The sequence below is a fragment of the Tinamus guttatus genome, unplaced genomic scaffold, assembly GCF_059628265.1.
Source record: "Tinamus guttatus ecotype Peru unplaced genomic scaffold, ASM5962826v1 Tinamus_guttatus_pri_ptg000208l, whole genome shotgun sequence".
Taxonomy (NCBI): Eukaryota; Metazoa; Chordata; class Aves; order Tinamiformes; family Tinamidae; genus Tinamus; species Tinamus guttatus.
In genome coordinates, this window is record NW_028288742.1 from 5384243 (window position 1) to 5402262 (window position 18020).

The window sequence follows — 18020 nt, forward strand, 5'->3', positions numbered from 1 at the left end:
TGCTTAAGAACAAAATCTCATCAGTTTGGAGCCAAGGTCAGTGTCCTTAAAACTCTGGAAAAGAGCGGAGGAGAACCCAGGGAGGAAGACCTGGATTCCAAGCTATTGGATTTGCAAGCGATTTGATTCTCCACAAAGTTTCTTGGAAAGCACTCAGACGCATTAGCTCCTGAGTGTTTTAAAAGATGGGATCTTCAGGGCATTTTAGTGACTTTCTCTGTTTTTTTTTCCCCTTTGTTTATAATGCTGAACGGTGACATCAGTAAAGATACGCTGGAGATAAATGGAGGCAGTTTTGCGTATATATTAATTCCAGGTGTACAATTCTCATTTGGTGGAATACCTCATGCTTTATAACCATAAAAAAAAAAAAAAAAGAAAGAAAAAATATGTCCTAAGAGGACTCTCGGCTCTGTGGCTCTCATCTTGCAGAGACGTGGGAATACGCTTATTTGAAACATATAAGTACTTTCGGTGAGGTCCTACTGAGGGAGGCAAAGGCTTTATGTAAAGTTTGCAGGGCTTAAAGCCCCTCCATCCACCCTATATCAGCGCCCCTCTCCAGAGGGACCTTTCAGCGGTTGCTCGAGCCTCGCAGCCGCGGCTGGAGAGTTCAGCGCATCTGATTTTTATTTTCCGAGCCCCCCGGCCCCAGTGCATTAAATGAGGACAGCGGGGCTCCCCTGTAGCAGACGCACGGTTACCTAGGCTTCATTAAGCCCTTATTAAACGCCGGGCACCTCGGCGCTCACAAGCCGACACTAAAGCCGAGACTAAACCCGCGCCCGGGCCCCCCCGGCCCCGCCGCGGCGCCGCGTGACGTCACGGCCCCACATCGGCGGCGCGGGGACGGCGCCCCCTCCCCTCCCCGCGCGCGCTCCCGCGCCGAGAAACTTTTATTTTAAAAAAACAAAACAAAACAAAAGGCAAAGGCGGCTTCGGCGGCGCGCGCGGGCTCCGCGGCTCCTTCTCGCCGGCGCGGGGCAGCTCCGGCCGCCGGAGCCTCCGCTCCGCTCCGCGTTGCGACCACCCCCCGCAGCCGCGACCCTGCCCCTGCCGCCGCCGCTCCTCCCTCCGCAGTCCTGCGCGGCGCTCCGCTCGCAGCCAGCGCTTCCTTTCTCCTAGCAGCGCTTTCCTGCTCCGCGGGGCAGCCTCTTTGCTGGACTTCCCAGGAGTTTGCGGGGCGGGCATCTGGGGCGGTTTTTTTTTTTTTTTTGCCCCCCTCCTTTTTTTTTTTTTCCTACTCTGCGAGAGGAGGAAGGATCGGCATCCCGAGAGCAGTGCGGAGCGTGAGGCGCTGCACACACACGCACACTTTGGAGGAGAGGCAGCCCTTGCACCGGGCTCCGCGCTGCCTGCAGCGGCTCCGGCCATGGCACCGGCGTGGATGCGATGGGGCTTTCTGCTGTGCGCCTGGGCGCTCTGCTCGCCGGCGCTCGCCGCTTCCGAGAAGGGCCGGCTGCGGCGGATCACGTACGTGCTGCAGCCCGGCCGGGCGGGCAGCCGGCAGCAGCGCCCGCGCACCTTTAACGTCCAGCTCAACGCGCGCTACAGCAGCGGCGGCGGCACCGGCACCCTGGAGCGGAGCCGGCGGATGAGCAAGGCGGGCGGCGCGGGCGCGCAGCTCCGCCTGGGCCACCCCGGCCCGGCCGCGCTCGCCAAGGCGGCGCGTTTCGGCCCGCGGCCCCAGCCGGGCGCCCAGGGCAACAGCAGCGCCGCGCTGCGCCACAAGCACCAGCTGCCGCCGCTGCCGGGGTAAGGCGCCCGCTCCGCCCCGCTCCGCTCCGCTCCGCGCCCCGCGCACCTGGGGCCGCAGCGCCCCCCGCGCCCCCTTCCCCTCCGCCCCGCGGCCGCCGGTGCGCGAGGAGCCCGCGCGTGGCGCCGTTTGAGTCTTCCCGCCTTCCCCCAACGCCCGCCCCGCGCCGCGGCCGCCGCCGGGCCCCGCCGGACCGTCGCCTCCGCTTGCTCTTCCCGCAGGGTGAACGTGTGCGGCGGGCAGTGCTGCCAGGGCTGGAGCAGGGCCGCGGGATCGCAGCGGTGCATCAAGCGTGAGTAGCCGCGCGCGGCGCTGAGCCCTTCTCCCCAGCCCCGCTTCGGGTCCCGCTCCTCCGTCTCCACTCTCTCCACCTGGGGCTGCGCTGCGAGGCGCCTCGAGCGAGCCCGGGGAGCAAAGCGGCAGCGTTGCCCTCGCGTGCAAGGTGACCACGAAAGCGGGGAGCAAGGGGTGGCCGTGCCTGTGTGCTGCCCTTGCAGCAGCCAGGAGCCCGTGCTCGGGCCGTGTTATTTTATTTTTTTTAAAGGGTGGTGCAAGGCCCAAGAAGTGGGTTTGGAGAAGACATTTGCCCTCATGGGGATATTGAGAAGCCTAAAACAGCTGCGTGAAGTAACACTGATCAAATCAGTACTACTGTACTGCGGCTGCCCTTCCTAATGCAAAAGGGGAAAGAAGCCTGTGCTAATTTAGGTAGGATTCAGGGATGACTGCAAGTGGCTAAACTGGGGTTATGTTGCCATGAGGTCATGGAAGAGCTGGAAATCACTGGAGCGACATAACCCGTTTGGAAGCCTCCTTAGGTGTCAAGGAGAATGCACAGCTCTTGGAACGTGGCCTCGGTTCAGGAAGGCAGACCCCTGTCCCAGAGAGATGATGCTACCAACATGCATATTGTGTTTGGGGAGTTTCCACAGGGCGTTTTGTCCCTGTGTGGGATTTCTCACAACAGGGAGCAATCATGTTTATAATCCCCAGAAAGGTCAAGTACCTTTGACCTGTGCAGAGCTGTTGTTAAGAAGCAAAGACCTTATTATAGCAGGCTGCTAAGACCAAACTGCACAATTTTCCTGACAAATTTAGGCGTGTGTTTAAGGTAGTCTTCTAAATTAACATTTTCAGCTTTACGCAAATGCTGCTGTGTTAGGTTACTTAAAGTTAGGTTACTCACCTTTTTACTTAAATAAGTTGCAAGTACTAAGATGATTTCCTTTTGCTCGCATTGTTTGAGGCAGTATTTTGAAGCGAATTCTAGAGCTTAAAAACACCTGCATTGACTGAAGGAGCAACTGGATTAAAAAAAATGGGATAATTTAAGGATATAAAAATCTGCATTTAAATTGCAATGGTATTGTCAACCAATTTTATTTTCATTATCTTGAACTAGAGTAACAACAAAAAACCCCACCAATTTTCTTCTTTCTGCCTTTGATCGGCTTTCTGTCTTCCTGTAACTTTTCTTTCCAGATAATGTCAATACCTCCTTTTAACTTTTGTTTTTGAATTAAGCAACGTTCCTTACTTTGTCTCCTTTATGCTCCGTCTTTTCAAAATTGCCATTATCATCCAACCATTCTTTCCATTTATAGATTCTTCATAGGAACCAAGTCAGGCAATTAGATTTTGATGGGATAGCTGTGTAAAGTCTCATTTAAATCCGTGGTTCACTCACATGGTTATTTGGGGACTGGAGTAGCAGATAAAGAATTAAGGGGAGAGTAGAATTTTTTTGTTTGTTTGACCTTTCCTTCTCATTTTGTCTCTCTGACTTAGGGCCCTTCTTTGCATTAAATATTTTTGATCAGTACTCTGATGCTACTCTTACACTGCCCAACAGTGGTATAATGCACTTGGCTTGGGTCTTTTCAGTTTTACCCGCTTTTGGCAAGCCAAGGGAAGTACTAAATGTACTCAAGTTGTCTGTTTTGTAACTTAGGAAAACCATGAGATATCACTGAGTGAATTTAACTGTGGAAGATTAGTCTCACAGCCATAAAAGCTAGATATCTCCTTTTCTTGAGCCACTTCTCCTGAAGTTTCAAAAGAACAAAACCCCTTTAACTGAACAAAAATTAACCCCTTTGTTTCCTGTAAAAAAGTTTTTGTTGTGGTTGTTGTTTTTTTATTTAAATCAGACTGAGAACTCTCAGTTGTTTTTGAGTTGATTATTTCAGTTGTTGATTGACTGTGCCCCAGATGCAGACACACCTGAGCTGACTTCATGCAGAGTCAGTTTGGATCTGTCAGGGTTTATTAGCTCAGGCTCGGTATCACTTTAATAGGCTATTTGGCCTCTAGGGCCGGTTTATATTCTTTTGCATGGTGCAAAGCCTGAGCTAATAAACCCCAGGCCCATGCTGGCTCTATCCAGAGCCAACTTCCATTTGTCTGCATCGTGCTTCCAGAGCCGGAGTGCTGAGAGCCAGCTCTGATCAGAGAGGCTTATTAGCTCAGGTGTAATCTCGGGCTGGAACAAGCACCATGTGTTTCGGCTGTGCTGCACCTGAGTTAATAAGCCAGTAAGTCACAGAAATAGGGGTTGCAGGGAGGATGTGCGGCCTGGCAAACTTGGCTGTGTTAACCTTCCCTCGCGCGCTGGTGCTTGCTAGGCCCCTTTCCCAAGCATGGAGCTCCTGCCCTTCCCTGGGGTGACTTCTGCTCCTGGCTGGTGGCAGCCTGGATGTTATTAGTGGCAGCTGTTTTACATTTTCCCCGTAGTGGTGGTAAGGGGTATTTGAAAACTTTCCTCACAGGTGGAGGGCAGTGTCTATGTGGGGGAGGTAAGTGGACTTTCCGAGTCCTTTCTGTTATCTTTAGTTCAAAGTTGCCTGTTATGTTTCCAATACTCATGTTCTCTTTGGTGTCTTGCAGTCTGTCCTCAGAAGGTGAGCGAGCCTCCATGTTCCTGTTACCTACCTGTGTGTGAATGTGCCCTGTATCCTACTTTAGCGTTACGGTTTCTCTGCCTCTGTGCCTAATAATCCACTCCTTCATTCTAAAGTTTTGTCTTAAGGATGTCTTCTTCAAACCTGGTATAACTTTGCATACAAACTGCATAATTCTAATTGGAAATGTTAAATTTTAAAGCTTGCTAATAAAATTGATAAAGTATTCAAAATTGTTAATGCTAGGAGAACAACTTCAGACCCGAAAAACAGCCTTTTGCTAATGTTCATGACATCCATCTTGAGGGGGGAATGCAACAACAAACGCTTTGCAAAACTATAAGCATGCAAGGAGGTTTTTGACAAACACTGTTGTCTTACGATCCTAGTTATTATAACTTATAATCTATGTAAGAGCAATAATAAGATACCATCACAACTTGAGGCAACAAGCTCAGCTAGATAGAATAATTGCTTTGTTAGTACTTGTTGCATTACCAGAGCACTGCTACATTAATTATTACATTAATTAGCTTTCTGACATGTCTGTAGGGCAAATAGAGTGTTTTGAGGTTGATTTGTTTTGTTTTCTCTTAGGGAGATTGAAACATATGCCTTCCAGTCCGTTGTTGTAACTTGTCCAGGATCACATGTAACCTATGTGGGAAATGAGGAGTTCCTATCTCTCAGCTATATGTTTATGCTATTGAAACCTGTTGTCTCCTACTTTGTTACTTGCTGCTCCAGCTGTATTACTTAATATTAATTCCTACAGAAAATACTCTTTCATTTTTGTGATCCCCCAAGTTCTTGGAACTGGAAAGTCAGGAAGTTACATATTGTAAGTTGCAATGTCTGATAACCTCCAGAAAGATTTAATAAGACCACTTTACTGTAAATATAGAATTTTTCTATAATGTATAATAATATGTTTGGTCTGGAGTATTAATATAAATTGTTTGAGTGTTTTCAGTGTAAACTGAATTGTTTTAAATAGCATTGCCTGGAGGAATTGCAACTTTCCGTAATATAGTGATGAGAATTAACAAATGTGGGTGGGAGAGACTTGGTTGTTAATGGAATAGTGAAACATGAGCTCCCTATCCCAGAGGGGTGGGGAAAGCTGGTCGGGCTAACAGTTGAGAAAGCAGATTTTGCAGGATTATGTTGAGAATAAATCGCATGTATAGAGAAGACTTATCGCTTGTATAGAGGAGGAACCCGCTATGTCATCACTTTCAAGCTGCTAGGTTGCTTCTGGCTTGTGCTCTTGAGGTTTTATGGCTGAGGTAAGGGCAAGGTGGCATGCTTGTGTGTCGTCCTGATGCAGGATTGGGATCCAGCACTGGAAGCATACACACATATGTGAATCTTCCAGTTTAGACATAAAACTTTGTGAGTCTTTGTATTTGGTTGCTCAGAATCCCCTCTTTCTCTGTCTTCGGTTCAGCTCTTAGAGATGGAGGTATCCTGGAGAGTTGCTTCTGAGCAGTGGAGCTGAGCACTTAAAATGTTTGCAGCTGTTCCTGTTGGAGGTTTTTTTGGTTGTAAATGGTTCCCCAGGCTTGTGCTTAATCAGTCTTGTGGCTTAGAATTACACCAAGCTTTGTTTATTTACATTGCATATTCAAAACCTAACGATAACATTCTTCCAAAATGTTTTTTTTTTTTTTTTTTTTTTTCACTTTCTCACATTGTCATCTCAGGAAAAACAGTATGAATCTCCTTCAGACCATGTATAAATGAAAACTAAATGCCCCAACTTGAGAGGTATTTTTTCTTTTTTTGAAGTCCATAATGGCTTTGGCCTTTTACAGCTGGCCTATGTATATTTTTTTGTCCTTTCAATCTGTTCTTTAGGTGTTGCTTTCAAGCAATTCAAGATTGAAAAATCAAAAGCCACTACTCAAGTAGCTTGTTTTTTGCCTGCTGTGGTTGCTACTGTAATATATAAATAAAAGTTTCAAATTTCACATATAAGGAATAGATTAGCAAAAGTGAATAGTAGTAATAAAGGCCTTAATTCACAATATATAATTTCTAGTTGTGTGATAGCTTTACTTTCTTTTACTGGCTTTGGGACAGGCAAGAAACAGAGGACCCAGGTTCTTGTGATCTTTGCTTACAGATAGCATGGACTAATGAGAACAGTATTGCAGATAGCACGGACTAATGAGAGCAGACCTATCGGCCAGGCCCCTCGGCCTTGGCGGTTTGAGTCCGTGCTGTGCGTGCTGCTGGGGTTTGTGCCTGCTTGAGGTGCACTCTGGTCTCGTGCAGTAAATGCTACTGGGGGCTGTGGTGCGGTAGCCGCGCTCTTGGAGCGTGCGCCCGTCTGGTGCAGCTTTCTAGGGTTTTTTAAGAGCGTGCGTGTGTTTCTGGATCTAAGAGGAATCCAGTGCGTGTGCTTTCAGATGGCAATGTGAACCAGAGCTCAGTGAGTGTGACTGATCAGATTTGCCTCAAAAGAGGCTCCTGATCCAAACTAAAGCAGTAATGGAGACTTTGAGTGCGGGGTTGGGCTGTATCCATTTTCACCAGTGAGCTCCCTTTGTGAAGGGAGAGTAAGGACTGTGAGAGGACAAGAGCTGGGTAGCTCCTCTCTGCTATAGAGACATGATCATCCAATCTGTTGTTGCCAATTCTATGTTGGATGCAGAGTCCGCAGTTTGTATGAGATAAAACATACTTAGCTTTTTTATTTTGGGGCCCGTTTGGACCTCTTTTTAGTCAAAAAAAACATGTCAAACCTTAAAAGACATAGAACAGGCTTTCTTGTGCATTTAGACACATAGTGGTAGATTTCCAAGTGAACTCAGTGTAGCAGTTAGAAATCTTAGTAACGGAAGCAGAATGTGTGGTAGGTCAAGTTGTTGTAAATCTACAGTGGAGAATAGTCCTGAACACATCTTCTATTAAGATAATATCGCAAGGAACCCAGAAGCTATGCTTTTTTTTGTTGGCTCTCATTTAATCTTTCGGATTTGCCAGCTATTTATTTTTAAATAAAGGGAAAGAGAGAAGGGAAAGAGCTGGAAGCAGCACATACTGCCATCTGCACCCTTCTGCTTTTAGCACAGTGGGAGAAGGGAGCAAAGCACCTGTGTGTGTCCCTGCTCAGCACACCTTGAGTGGAGGCAGCGAGGAGCTCCGCTCTGCGCTCTACGCTCCGCGGGCTTGGAAACCCTTAGGCGATAGCACACCGTGCAGCTTCTTGGAGGCTGACTCCTGCCTTGGAGCAAGTTCAGATGGCCTGGAGGTGCGTGGGTGACTGGAGAGAGGCGCTGACCTCCCTGCATTGACTCCTCCTTCAGATAGGGCAGTGCTGAGTGTCTGCAGGTGATGGATGGTTCATGCTGTCAGGCGAGTCTGTGTTCTGCCACTAGCATGGGCTGACACTGGGTTGGTTTGATTTTCTCACTTGGGATATATTGTTTTGTTCTGGTTTTAAAAGCACCAGTTCTTCACCTGCATAGCTTGATTTACTCCTAGAAAACAGATCCTTTCCATTGGCAATGCAAAAACAGCAAAGCTTTATTGTTGCTCTATGCATTTCTGACTCCACGTGTGAGGAGACAGAGATGCGTTAGCAGGTCAATGTGTTCATTTTAATACAGGGCTAAGAAGAGCTTTGCCCTGCTCTGCTGCTTTTGTGTCCAAAGGCAAGACTTGCTTTTTTTTTTTTTTTTTTTTTGTGTGTGTGTGTGTGTGTGTGTAATTCAGATCAGTTTTTTATTATCTGTAGATGGCAGATCAGGCTTGAATTTTTGAAAGAGCTCAACTAAGTGGTGAACTCTCATTGGAAATTGGTTGAGTTTAGGAAATACTTCATTGTTCTTGGTATTTTAATTACTCTGTTTTTTATTTCTTCTGTAACACTTCAGTTGTCTGCATCCTGCTCCTAGTTAAATTTCAGCTGTCTCTTTACTGACCTTCTCTGAGTTTTTATTCAGTTGCCCATTTATTACAAAGTGCTCTGTAACAAAATGAGCACACACTGAAATGAGAAATGTGAAGAAAATTAAAAGGATTGTAGACTGGTGTGTTAACCACTCCAGCAATGAAGAACAGCATTTAATTTATGAATCTTTCAGGTTCCTTGACTTAGACCATTCTGTAGGGGATTTTTTTCTACTGAAATGGAAGAAGGATGTATTGCATGGGAAATTTAATACTGTTTGCACTGTCAGAATCCGTGTAATTCTGATCCCACATACTTTCAAATGTTGCCCATACTGCACAGTCTATCTTAATATTATATGATATAAACTCTAGTAAACACAGCATTGACAAGAATGGAAAATATCAAGTGTGTTACATTCTTATGCCTGATACAGTAATGTGTCACTTTGAATCTAGGCGAGTATTTGAGTATAGTTGCCATTAGTTTTTGATAAATGGTAGCATTTAGAGAGAATTCTCAGAAGATACTTAGAAAATAACAATGGCATAAGATACTTTATTAGGCTAGGAGAAAAATTATGATTTTTTTATTTAAAAAGAATGGTGTGGTAAAGGCATTGTTGTTTTGTTTCTCCTCTTCCTTGGAGGTCATGTTTGCACAGTCATCCATGTCAATATAGGAATGCGTCGGATGTTTTGAAATGAACCAGTTAAGAATTCCAACAGTGACGTGTGCTTTTATTTGAAGTATATTTAGGGCAAGAATTCCCTTAGTCCTTCTGTTTATGATAAGAACAAAGTTCCTGTGTAGGAAGATAAAGATGATCATATTATTTCCTCTATTAGTAGTGCAGAGCTTTGTGCAGGTTTTCTGGAGAGAATGCCTTTTCTTCTGGTTATTTAAGTAATTCCAGCTCTTTTTTTAGGATGGTCTTGCAGCATGACTGTTATGTCCATGGTCACAAATTTCTCCCCCTCAAACTTGGTGACTGTAGAACTGTTTAGACCTCCCGTAAAATTAAACTTTTGAGAACTGTTTGGAGAAAGATTCTTAGATGGAGAGCTAGATTTCCTCCCAAATACTAGATACTGAGCTCCTAATGTTCCTTCAATTAACTTTTAGTATCTAGTTTCTACTATGACATCCCTATTCCTGTTTAATATTATGCTTACCTTTTCAGACTTCTAACTCTTTGTATCCAGAATTAAAATAAGCGTTTGGCTGATCAGCATGGTAAGTTGGAGAAGGGACACTGCTTTACAAACTTAGCCCTTCTCCAGGATGTGAGCACCATATTCAGATTTTTCTGAGGGGAAATTGTGAAGAATGCCTCTTACCTCTGAAAATTCACAGCTTAGAGCACTCTACAGAGGAAGTAGGTATTTTATGGTGGGGCAACACTGCGCGAGTTAAAGGTGCCCTATTTTACAGTCGCGTGGTTAGGACCCTTGCTCAGCCAACATGTGCTTAGGTTCAGTTTCCTTGTGTGCTTGAGGAATAGAAATCTTGAAATAATCAAATAAGATGGCATTTACTATGTCTTTAACAGCCTATTCCCATGTTGCGTGTAAATGAACTTCTTGTTTTCGCTCTGAGCACAGGTATGTTCATATTGTAGTGTTGCTTTTTTCCTCTTCCCCTAAACTTGATACTTGCATAATTTCTTGACCATTTTGTGCTAGAAGCTGAATGAATCTCATACTTGGATTTAATCCTCTTTTCAGTGGTATTTAACTACTTGTCCCTATAGCAAGTATTTTGTCTGACAATATCTACATGCTTCTGTAAGAGAAGATAGTAAAACCACACTGGTTTGGATAGTAATAAAGGATGAACCATATTTGTTAGCCCCATTAAATTTCATGTTCACTGTTCCAATGTGTGTGATAATGACATTTTGTTTGGAAGTTCATTTTGCTTAAATTCATGCTTGACTGTGTGAAGTTAAGAAAAAAAAATACATTAAACTTTGTTTGAATAGAAATAATGAATCTAGTGGATGGGCTCACTAGAAATACACACTTAATTGAAACCACACTATCAAAGTATAAAAAACTCAAGAATGACACTGAAATATTTCTGTAACTAAATGTTCACCAACAGTAGCTGTCTAATTAAAGTAGATCCCCAAAAGTGGAGCTGAGGAGGAAGAGATGTGCAGGAGACTTGAGAACCCTTTAGATTTTTTTACCATGAATTTATTGTTGAGAAATAAGTTTCTGTGAATTGTATTGCTAAGATCATTTGGCAAGTTGACAGGATATAACTTCCAAATGGCTTCCAAAGCAAGTGGGGTACCATACAGTAATTACTACCTCTTCATCCGTTTAACTATCTCCTAGCGTTTGAACCTGCTACCAGTTGTTTATACTTGATCTTAAGAGAGACGAGATGATCTCCTGCTTATTCTTCTGTGATGTGGAAGTACAGCAGAAGCCTGTTGACTTCTCAGTTTTCTGTACTAAAATTCCTAGCTTGCTTGGTCATTACCTACATGAAAGCTGTTCCACACCTTCGGTCATCCTAGTTGTCCTTTTCTTAACCTTTTCTGGGCTCTGCTACCAGGAAGTCCTTTTGGAGATGAGGAGACCAAACCCTGTGCTCGAGGTGTGAGTGAAACTGTGACTAAACAGAGGTGCATAATGCTCTTCTGTGTTGTCCTCCATTCATTTTCTAGCCATTCCAAATGCTTGATTTGCTCATTTCATTTTCATTTTAACTTTGAGTAATGAGCAGATATTTTCATGGACTGCTCAGCATAGCTCTTGTGTCAAACTAGTGATGGTCTGTTTTAAGAGCCCCAGTGTGAGGGTAGGACTTTTTCCAGTCTATTCACTTTGCAGTATTTACCTACACTGAACATCATCTGCGATTCTATTGGCCTGAGGTGTAAGATCTTTCTGCAGGTGTGTTCCCTTAAAATAGGTCCTGGTATGGATCTAAAATGTAGTTTTAAATGTATACAATATGCACAAAGCTTAACATGTACCACTCTTCTCCTGAAATTAGATTTGTTAGGTTCTTTTATTGGGGGAAAAAAAAATCCCTGTGCAAGCCTATTCTAGAATAACTGATCTGGGGTAACTTAAAGCAGTTAGTATAAGTAGTTTTTATTTCTGTGCTCGTTCTCACTGCCACGTTAAGCAGTTCCTGGCTAATCATAACACTGAAGTTGAGTGCTGTCTCTAAATGAAAAAGAGCATTTTGCTGGTACGTTGATATGCGTGTGCTGGTTGGCCCATCATCGCTCCCACCTCCTTAGTCACCTTGATCTAGTGGCAGAAGTCGTCTGCTGTCTGTGGCTGTGATGTGGCAGAAAAACAGGACTTACCCTCGTGGGAGAGGAGAAAGGAAGAACCTTAAGAAGCAGGCCTTCATTAAATCTGCTGATTGGGGAGCAACTCGGCTAATTATTAATAAATACCAATTGTGGGATCTTAAACCAACCCCAAGGAACCCCCTTCCCATTCACCCCATTGTCCTTGTCTCATAGGAAGTGGGGGTAGGCCGTGTTTTTTTATCTCTGGTTTCTAAGCTCAGCACCTAATCTGTTAAGCCTGAGGCCCAGTCTGGATTGCCCTGTTTAAAGATCCCTTTTCAGTGGGTATAACACATCTGTGGTGACCTGCTTCCTTGATGAGGTGCCTCAAGTTAGATCCCGAGAGTGGCTCCTCTACAGTGATTTCTGACAGAAAGGCTGTTCATAAGGAAGCAAAGTAACCTTCCTAATATCAAGGTTAGTGCAGAATTGAGCAGCTGCTGTGGGAGGTGGTGAAATCTCCGTTCTTGGCATTTTTCAAGACTCAACTAGACAGAGCTGTGTCAACATGATCTAGTGTTAGCAACAGTCCTCCTTTTAGGGGGAGGTTTGGATTGGAGACACCTGGATGTGCCTTCCAACAAAGATTCCTATGGTTTGGGGATGAAGTTGTCCAGTAGTGTGTGCTAGATGGGAGACTAACACAAAGCTTACCTCCTACTTAACCTGTGTAAGCCATAAGTTAGCGTTTGTAGAATACCAGTTCCAAGTTGTATTTCTTTCTGTTAATCTGCAATTCTGTTAACATGAGTATATTGGCCCACTCCTCTTTTTTTTTTTTTTTTTTTTTTTTTTTCCCTCTCTCTCTCCTCTTTTCTACTTCATACTTCCAGACTGCAGATTTTGGAAGCTTAGCTTTGTGGAAAATAATGGTGTTTGAATTAGATGTGCCATTATTGTTTTATTGTTGTCTTCAAACAAAGTAATTAGGTCATACATTTGGCACGTTGCAGTTGTCTTAAATGTTGTCAAAAATAAACTGCTGTCTTATGTGAATTAGAAAAAGTTCACTTCAATTCTTCCCTCAAAATGTGACCTTGTATCTTATTTTGTGATCTTTTATTACACAGTGGTAATGAAGAACTTCAATTAAAGGGTGAATTTTTGTGAAGATCTAATAAATCAGCTTTTTACTGCTGCCACTCTTCACATAGAAGATGCAGTTTGTCTCAAATCTCTTCCATAACACGTTTGTTGGACATACTAACTCTTGTTTTGTTATATGGCCAGATGTTAGAGTAATGCAGTTTGTCCTACAAAGCTTCATATGTTTTATATATAAATTAGAGAAACTCTTTGGGTTTACATTGCTGTCAGTGAAGTAAGAACCTTGTTTGGCTGAAAAAGATAACTACATTTAAAAACAGATTATATTTCAGCTCCTAGTTTTAAATTAATTGCAACCTTACTAGCTTCATTTTAGTGTAAGTTTTCTTAAGCACAGCTTTAATTTTTAACCACACAGACTTGCAATTTTTTTCAGTATTGTTTTCTGCATATGTGAATTACTAGCTCACTTGTGAGAGTTAAGGTATGGGTGTCCTAACAGGCTGGATATTTTGTTACATTGACTTACCTTTTCCAGGTGGACTTGTGTGTTTATATACATGAAAATGTGTCTGTGTGTGTATATAAGTGTATATACACACATACATATATCTTTACTTATATATTTTAATTAACCTCTTAAAGTCTGAAAGTTATAGATGCATGCCCACAAATTTCAAGAAATGCTTCAAATGCGGATGTTCCCTTTTTTTGCAAAAATGGTACTTTAATGTTTTTAAGGAGTTTTTAATGTTTTTTTTCTAAGGTGCCTGTCCCCAAACTCTATCACTGCAAATCTGTATCTGTATACATATATGTGTGTGTGTGTATATATAAAATATATATATATATATACACATATGTATAAATGACAGCCGATGTGAAAGGCAATGTAGATAGTAGCTCTTTCTTTGCCTGTGCAGTGGTCAGACTAGCAGTTGTCAATGAATATTCTGCACCCCATCAGAGAGGGAAGTTGGAACAAGGCTGCCATTTTTGTATTGTATCAAGTAGGATTCTAGTGTGCTCCTGAAAATGAGTGTTAAATTCTCTGCATCCTTTTCATCTAGAGCCTAGGAGTAGTACAGGGACCACTTAGCCAGTACTAATGAGACCTTGTGAAAGGTGTGTGGCTTCAGCAATGACCAGACTTCTATTTGAGAGTAGTACTGAAATGAGAACTCTTGTGTGGTGCTGGGAAAGATGTGCTGGAGTGGCCTGGTTGGCCTTTATTTTCTGCAACTTGAAACACAAATCATCCCTTTATAGAGATATGTATTTAAAAGGGTTTTGAAAAAGACAGTTTTAAATGTGTGCTTCCTTCTGCCTTTTAGAAGAAAATCTTTTAAAGGGATCTGTGTTCTTAGATGCTTGGCTGTTCTGAAAATCTTTTCATTTAATAAATAATGAAGGATTAGAATAAGGAAAATTACATGAGGATCCTGGTGGTCTTGTTCAACCATCACTCAGTTCAAAATTCAGAAGTGTCCTCAGCCATATTTGCCATAGCTTTGTCAGGTTTCTGAGGCCTCATAAACCTGAGGGGACAGGCAGACATCTCTGCTCTTGGAGGCTTTTTCAGCAATTGATATTAATTTGTAGCTCAGAATAGACTTCTCTGCTATTGTAGTCATTGAAACCTGACTAAAATTTACAAATATGTTTTTCAAATATATGGTTTATTTCAGTTGTTTGTGTGTATCTGAGTTATTGTTTCTAGAAAAAATCTAGTTCTTAAAGGCAAAATGTGAGAGAGTCAGCTTATATATTATAACATGCTTTTAAATCCCTATGCAAGGTTTCTGTGAAAATCCTCTCCAGCCTTCTGGCAGTCAAAGACAAAACATACTCTCCGAAAGAAGCAGAAATATAAATAAGCAAATGATTGATCTTTGATTTCAGGAAAATACGGAATATGCTAGTTTAGTACAATTAAGCTAGTCAGTTAAGTAGCTTTCAAGAGGAGATGTATTGCTGAACAGCACGTGGGAGAGCTGTGTTTGAGAACCCTCTATAAAGTGCCAGTTAATGGCAGTCATGGTCATGCATCTGAATCAATTGGGTGTTATCAGCTCACCACGCAGGCTAATGCAGCCCAATACTGCAGTTTTACATATATATGTGCATGCATAGGTATAAAAACTTGATGGAGGTGACAAATGCTTCAGTGTATTTGGAACAGGGATGTATACAAAGAAATTATTTTGGTAGATCTTTTAATTCGCATTGTATTTTACTGTTAAATTATGTCTTCTGAACAAGGAAAGTTATTTGTTTTACCATTTTTGTATTAGTTTAGCATTCATTACATTAGCACTGTAATGTTAAGCACCTAAAGTAAACTCTCAGATAAAGCGTAGCTTTTCAGTGCTATGTATACATTATGATAACAATTTCATATGATCAGAATCTTTTTTTTTTTTTAATGGGACTTATTTTTATTTTTTTTATTTTTTTAGAGCTCACTCAGAATGGAATTGCTCCTGTTTTTAACTAGATTTACACCCAGGGTATTAAGTCTAGACTAATTGTTCAAAGTTCCCCTGAAGTCAGAGGAAGGAGCAACACAAGCAGGGTGTAATTAATGCTATCTGAAGTCAGATGCCTGAAAGGGGTGGGAAGACTTGTCTTTTGGAGAACCTTATCCCTGCTTACTGATAAGGCAAGGAATATATAGCTACTAGTTCAGGCTAATCAGACATCTATATTGTCTCTTTGAAGAATGCATCTTCTAGGTGTAGTTATGTCTTGGTGGGCATAGTTTATGCCTGTCCTTTTTATGTGATTACAGTAGTGATGTTGGACTGGCAATCGGGTTATACATTCTGCATGATCTCGCTTCATCAGTGTGCAATTTGGGTGTTAAAGTGTGGGGAAGGAAGAAGCAGGGAAGGGCAGTGGAAAAGGCCAGTTACAGGAAGATATAAAATAATGCTTGCCTTTCTTACTCATTTCCTGCTTTTTTTTAAGCTCACCAGCATTTCACTTTTCTAAGGTGTAGAAACATTGTGCATGCATTATATAGGAGAGCAATAAAAGCTATACCAACTTACATACCGCCTTTTGTGCAGCTTAGTAATGTTACCTTCTCCCACTCCCGCTTTTCATTAGCAATTAACATATGATGTACTATGGGGAGGGCTTGCAGTTTCCAACCTGCTTTTTCACCGATGCTTTTTATGAAATGTCTTTCCTTAGCTAACTGCGCGCCGCCGTGCCAAAACGGAGGGATGTGCCTGCGGCCTCAGCTTTGTGTGTGCAAGCCGGGAACGAAAGGCAATTCCTGCGAGGATACGGTCACGCAAGACACGTCTCCCACCGGCGGCCGGAGCCCCGCGCTCCCGCCGTGGCCCATCCCGCAGCAGGCTGCCCAGCAGCCCTTCTCCCGCAAGGTGCCCGTGCCACCAAAGGTCGGCCCCGTGGCGCAGATGGCCTTCAGCATCAAGCAGAAGCCTCCCCTCGGGGTACCGCAGCAAATGCAACCACCGTAAGTAGTTTCCTAGCTTTCAAAGAAGCCCCAAATGCTGGATATGTAAAATACTATTCTTTGCGAGTGTCCGCAAACACCAATCTGAAATTGGAGATTTACACAGCTAACTTAGAGATTTATTTTTTAAGAGCATTTTGTTTTAACTCCCAGATTTAAGTGGCCTTCTTGATTGATGTTACTTATAAAACAGAACCCCTCAGGTTGGGAGAATAGCCTATATTACCATGATGCTACTATGATATAGCAGTGAAGCAAGAAATTCACTTATTTTTTCTCAGAGTTTTTTTCTTTTTCTTTGGGGGGAAACAGGGTGCTGGAGAGAGAGATGAATTTCCTAAAATAGCTTCAGCTTAGAACACACACAGGCACGTAGCGCCAGCAAAGTTTGTCATAGCCCTGGGCTGAGGACGGATACTATCAGGTAGAAGTCTCATCTTGGAAGAATGTTTGCAAAAGATGAAGATGGCTGTAATTGAAAACAAGTGGTGTGCATTTCGGAAACAAAGATCTGCTTCTTATTGGAAGCTCTTGGGAATTCTGATCTCAATAACAGACATGCTTGTGGTCCTGGCTTTCTATGATAGCTTTCCAGTAACTTCGAGTGTCTCCACATCTCACTCCTTGCTTTTTGGCAAGTGTATACCTGCAACAGCTTGATTTTTCTGCATTGCCAACCGAGAGCAGATTTTTATTTATTTATTTTATTTTTTGGAAAATTTCCAATATAGTTTTGGAAATGGGTATCGGAGTACAGCATTCATCAGCTGGAGCTTGGTAGTACACTGAAGTCTCGCAGCACTGCCCCTTCAGTGAGTAGCAGCCTCTTCTAGGAGACAATTCCAACTTGAAAGTTTCCTCTTGTATTGAGCAGGGCTGAGTTTTCACTGCTCATCAAAGGCAGGAGAGGTGACAGACTTTGTGACAGAATTGACCATATCAAAATGTCTTGGGCATCAAGGAAACATTCCAGGTCTTTACAAACCTATATTCTAGCCCAGTGCTATTACATGCAAGCACATGATCTGATAATTTTCATGTACCTGATGAACTTGTATCTTAAATGTTCTTTTCCTCTCCCCATTGAATAGTGAAATATTTCTTCTATTAGCTCCCCAATTGCCCCTAATTGAATAAAGACATAGATGAGGTAAGTATGAACCTAGGTAATAAACTGACTTAGTGCCTGTGCCCAGTTCTCCTCTATTTAACTCAGTTGGAATCAGCAATGTGGAATAGTTGTAACTGAAAATGAAATTAATTCTTTCTTGCTTTGGTTAGTCAAGATATTGACTTTGTGTTGTAGAAACCTCTTGGCTGAGCTCTACTACTGCTGTTTTAGTTATTTCCTGTCCTGTGTACTAGCTCTTTTTTATATCTTTGGCTGTGTGTAGTTTATTTTTTAGAACAGGTGGTTCTAAGATTGGTTTACATGATTGTTACCCAGGTGATGGTCCAAAAAAAGATGAGAGGAATGCTATCTTTGCTTTCTGAAGGTTAATGCCTGGTATAGGAATAGGTATCTCTGGAGGACATCCATTTTCATCACTATTGTTCCTTCTGCTAAAGGATTGGGGGGGGTGGGGAGAAAAAGCCTACCCAGAAGG

The 18020-nt window shown here is 42.8% G+C and overlaps 1 protein-coding gene across 3 annotated transcripts in view; it reads left to right on the forward strand.

Moving 5' to 3' along the window:
* Positions 1 to 4502: 4502 nt before the first annotated feature.
* Positions 4503 to 18020, forward strand: part of LTBP1 (latent transforming growth factor beta binding protein 1) — a 184405-nt gene continuing 170887 nt past the window's right edge. For 2 of the 3 annotated variants that reach the window (XM_088524191.1, XM_088524192.1), the window contains exon 1: positions 16125 to 16413. In XM_088524191.1, coding sequence (XP_088380317.1) covers positions 16157 to 16413 — 257 coding nt within the window. In that variant the 5' untranslated portion in view covers positions 16125 to 16156. Of the gene's footprint in view, positions 4552 to 16124; positions 16414 to 18020 lie in introns of those variants that run through there. The other variant, XM_088524194.1, reaches the window with a different exon arrangement.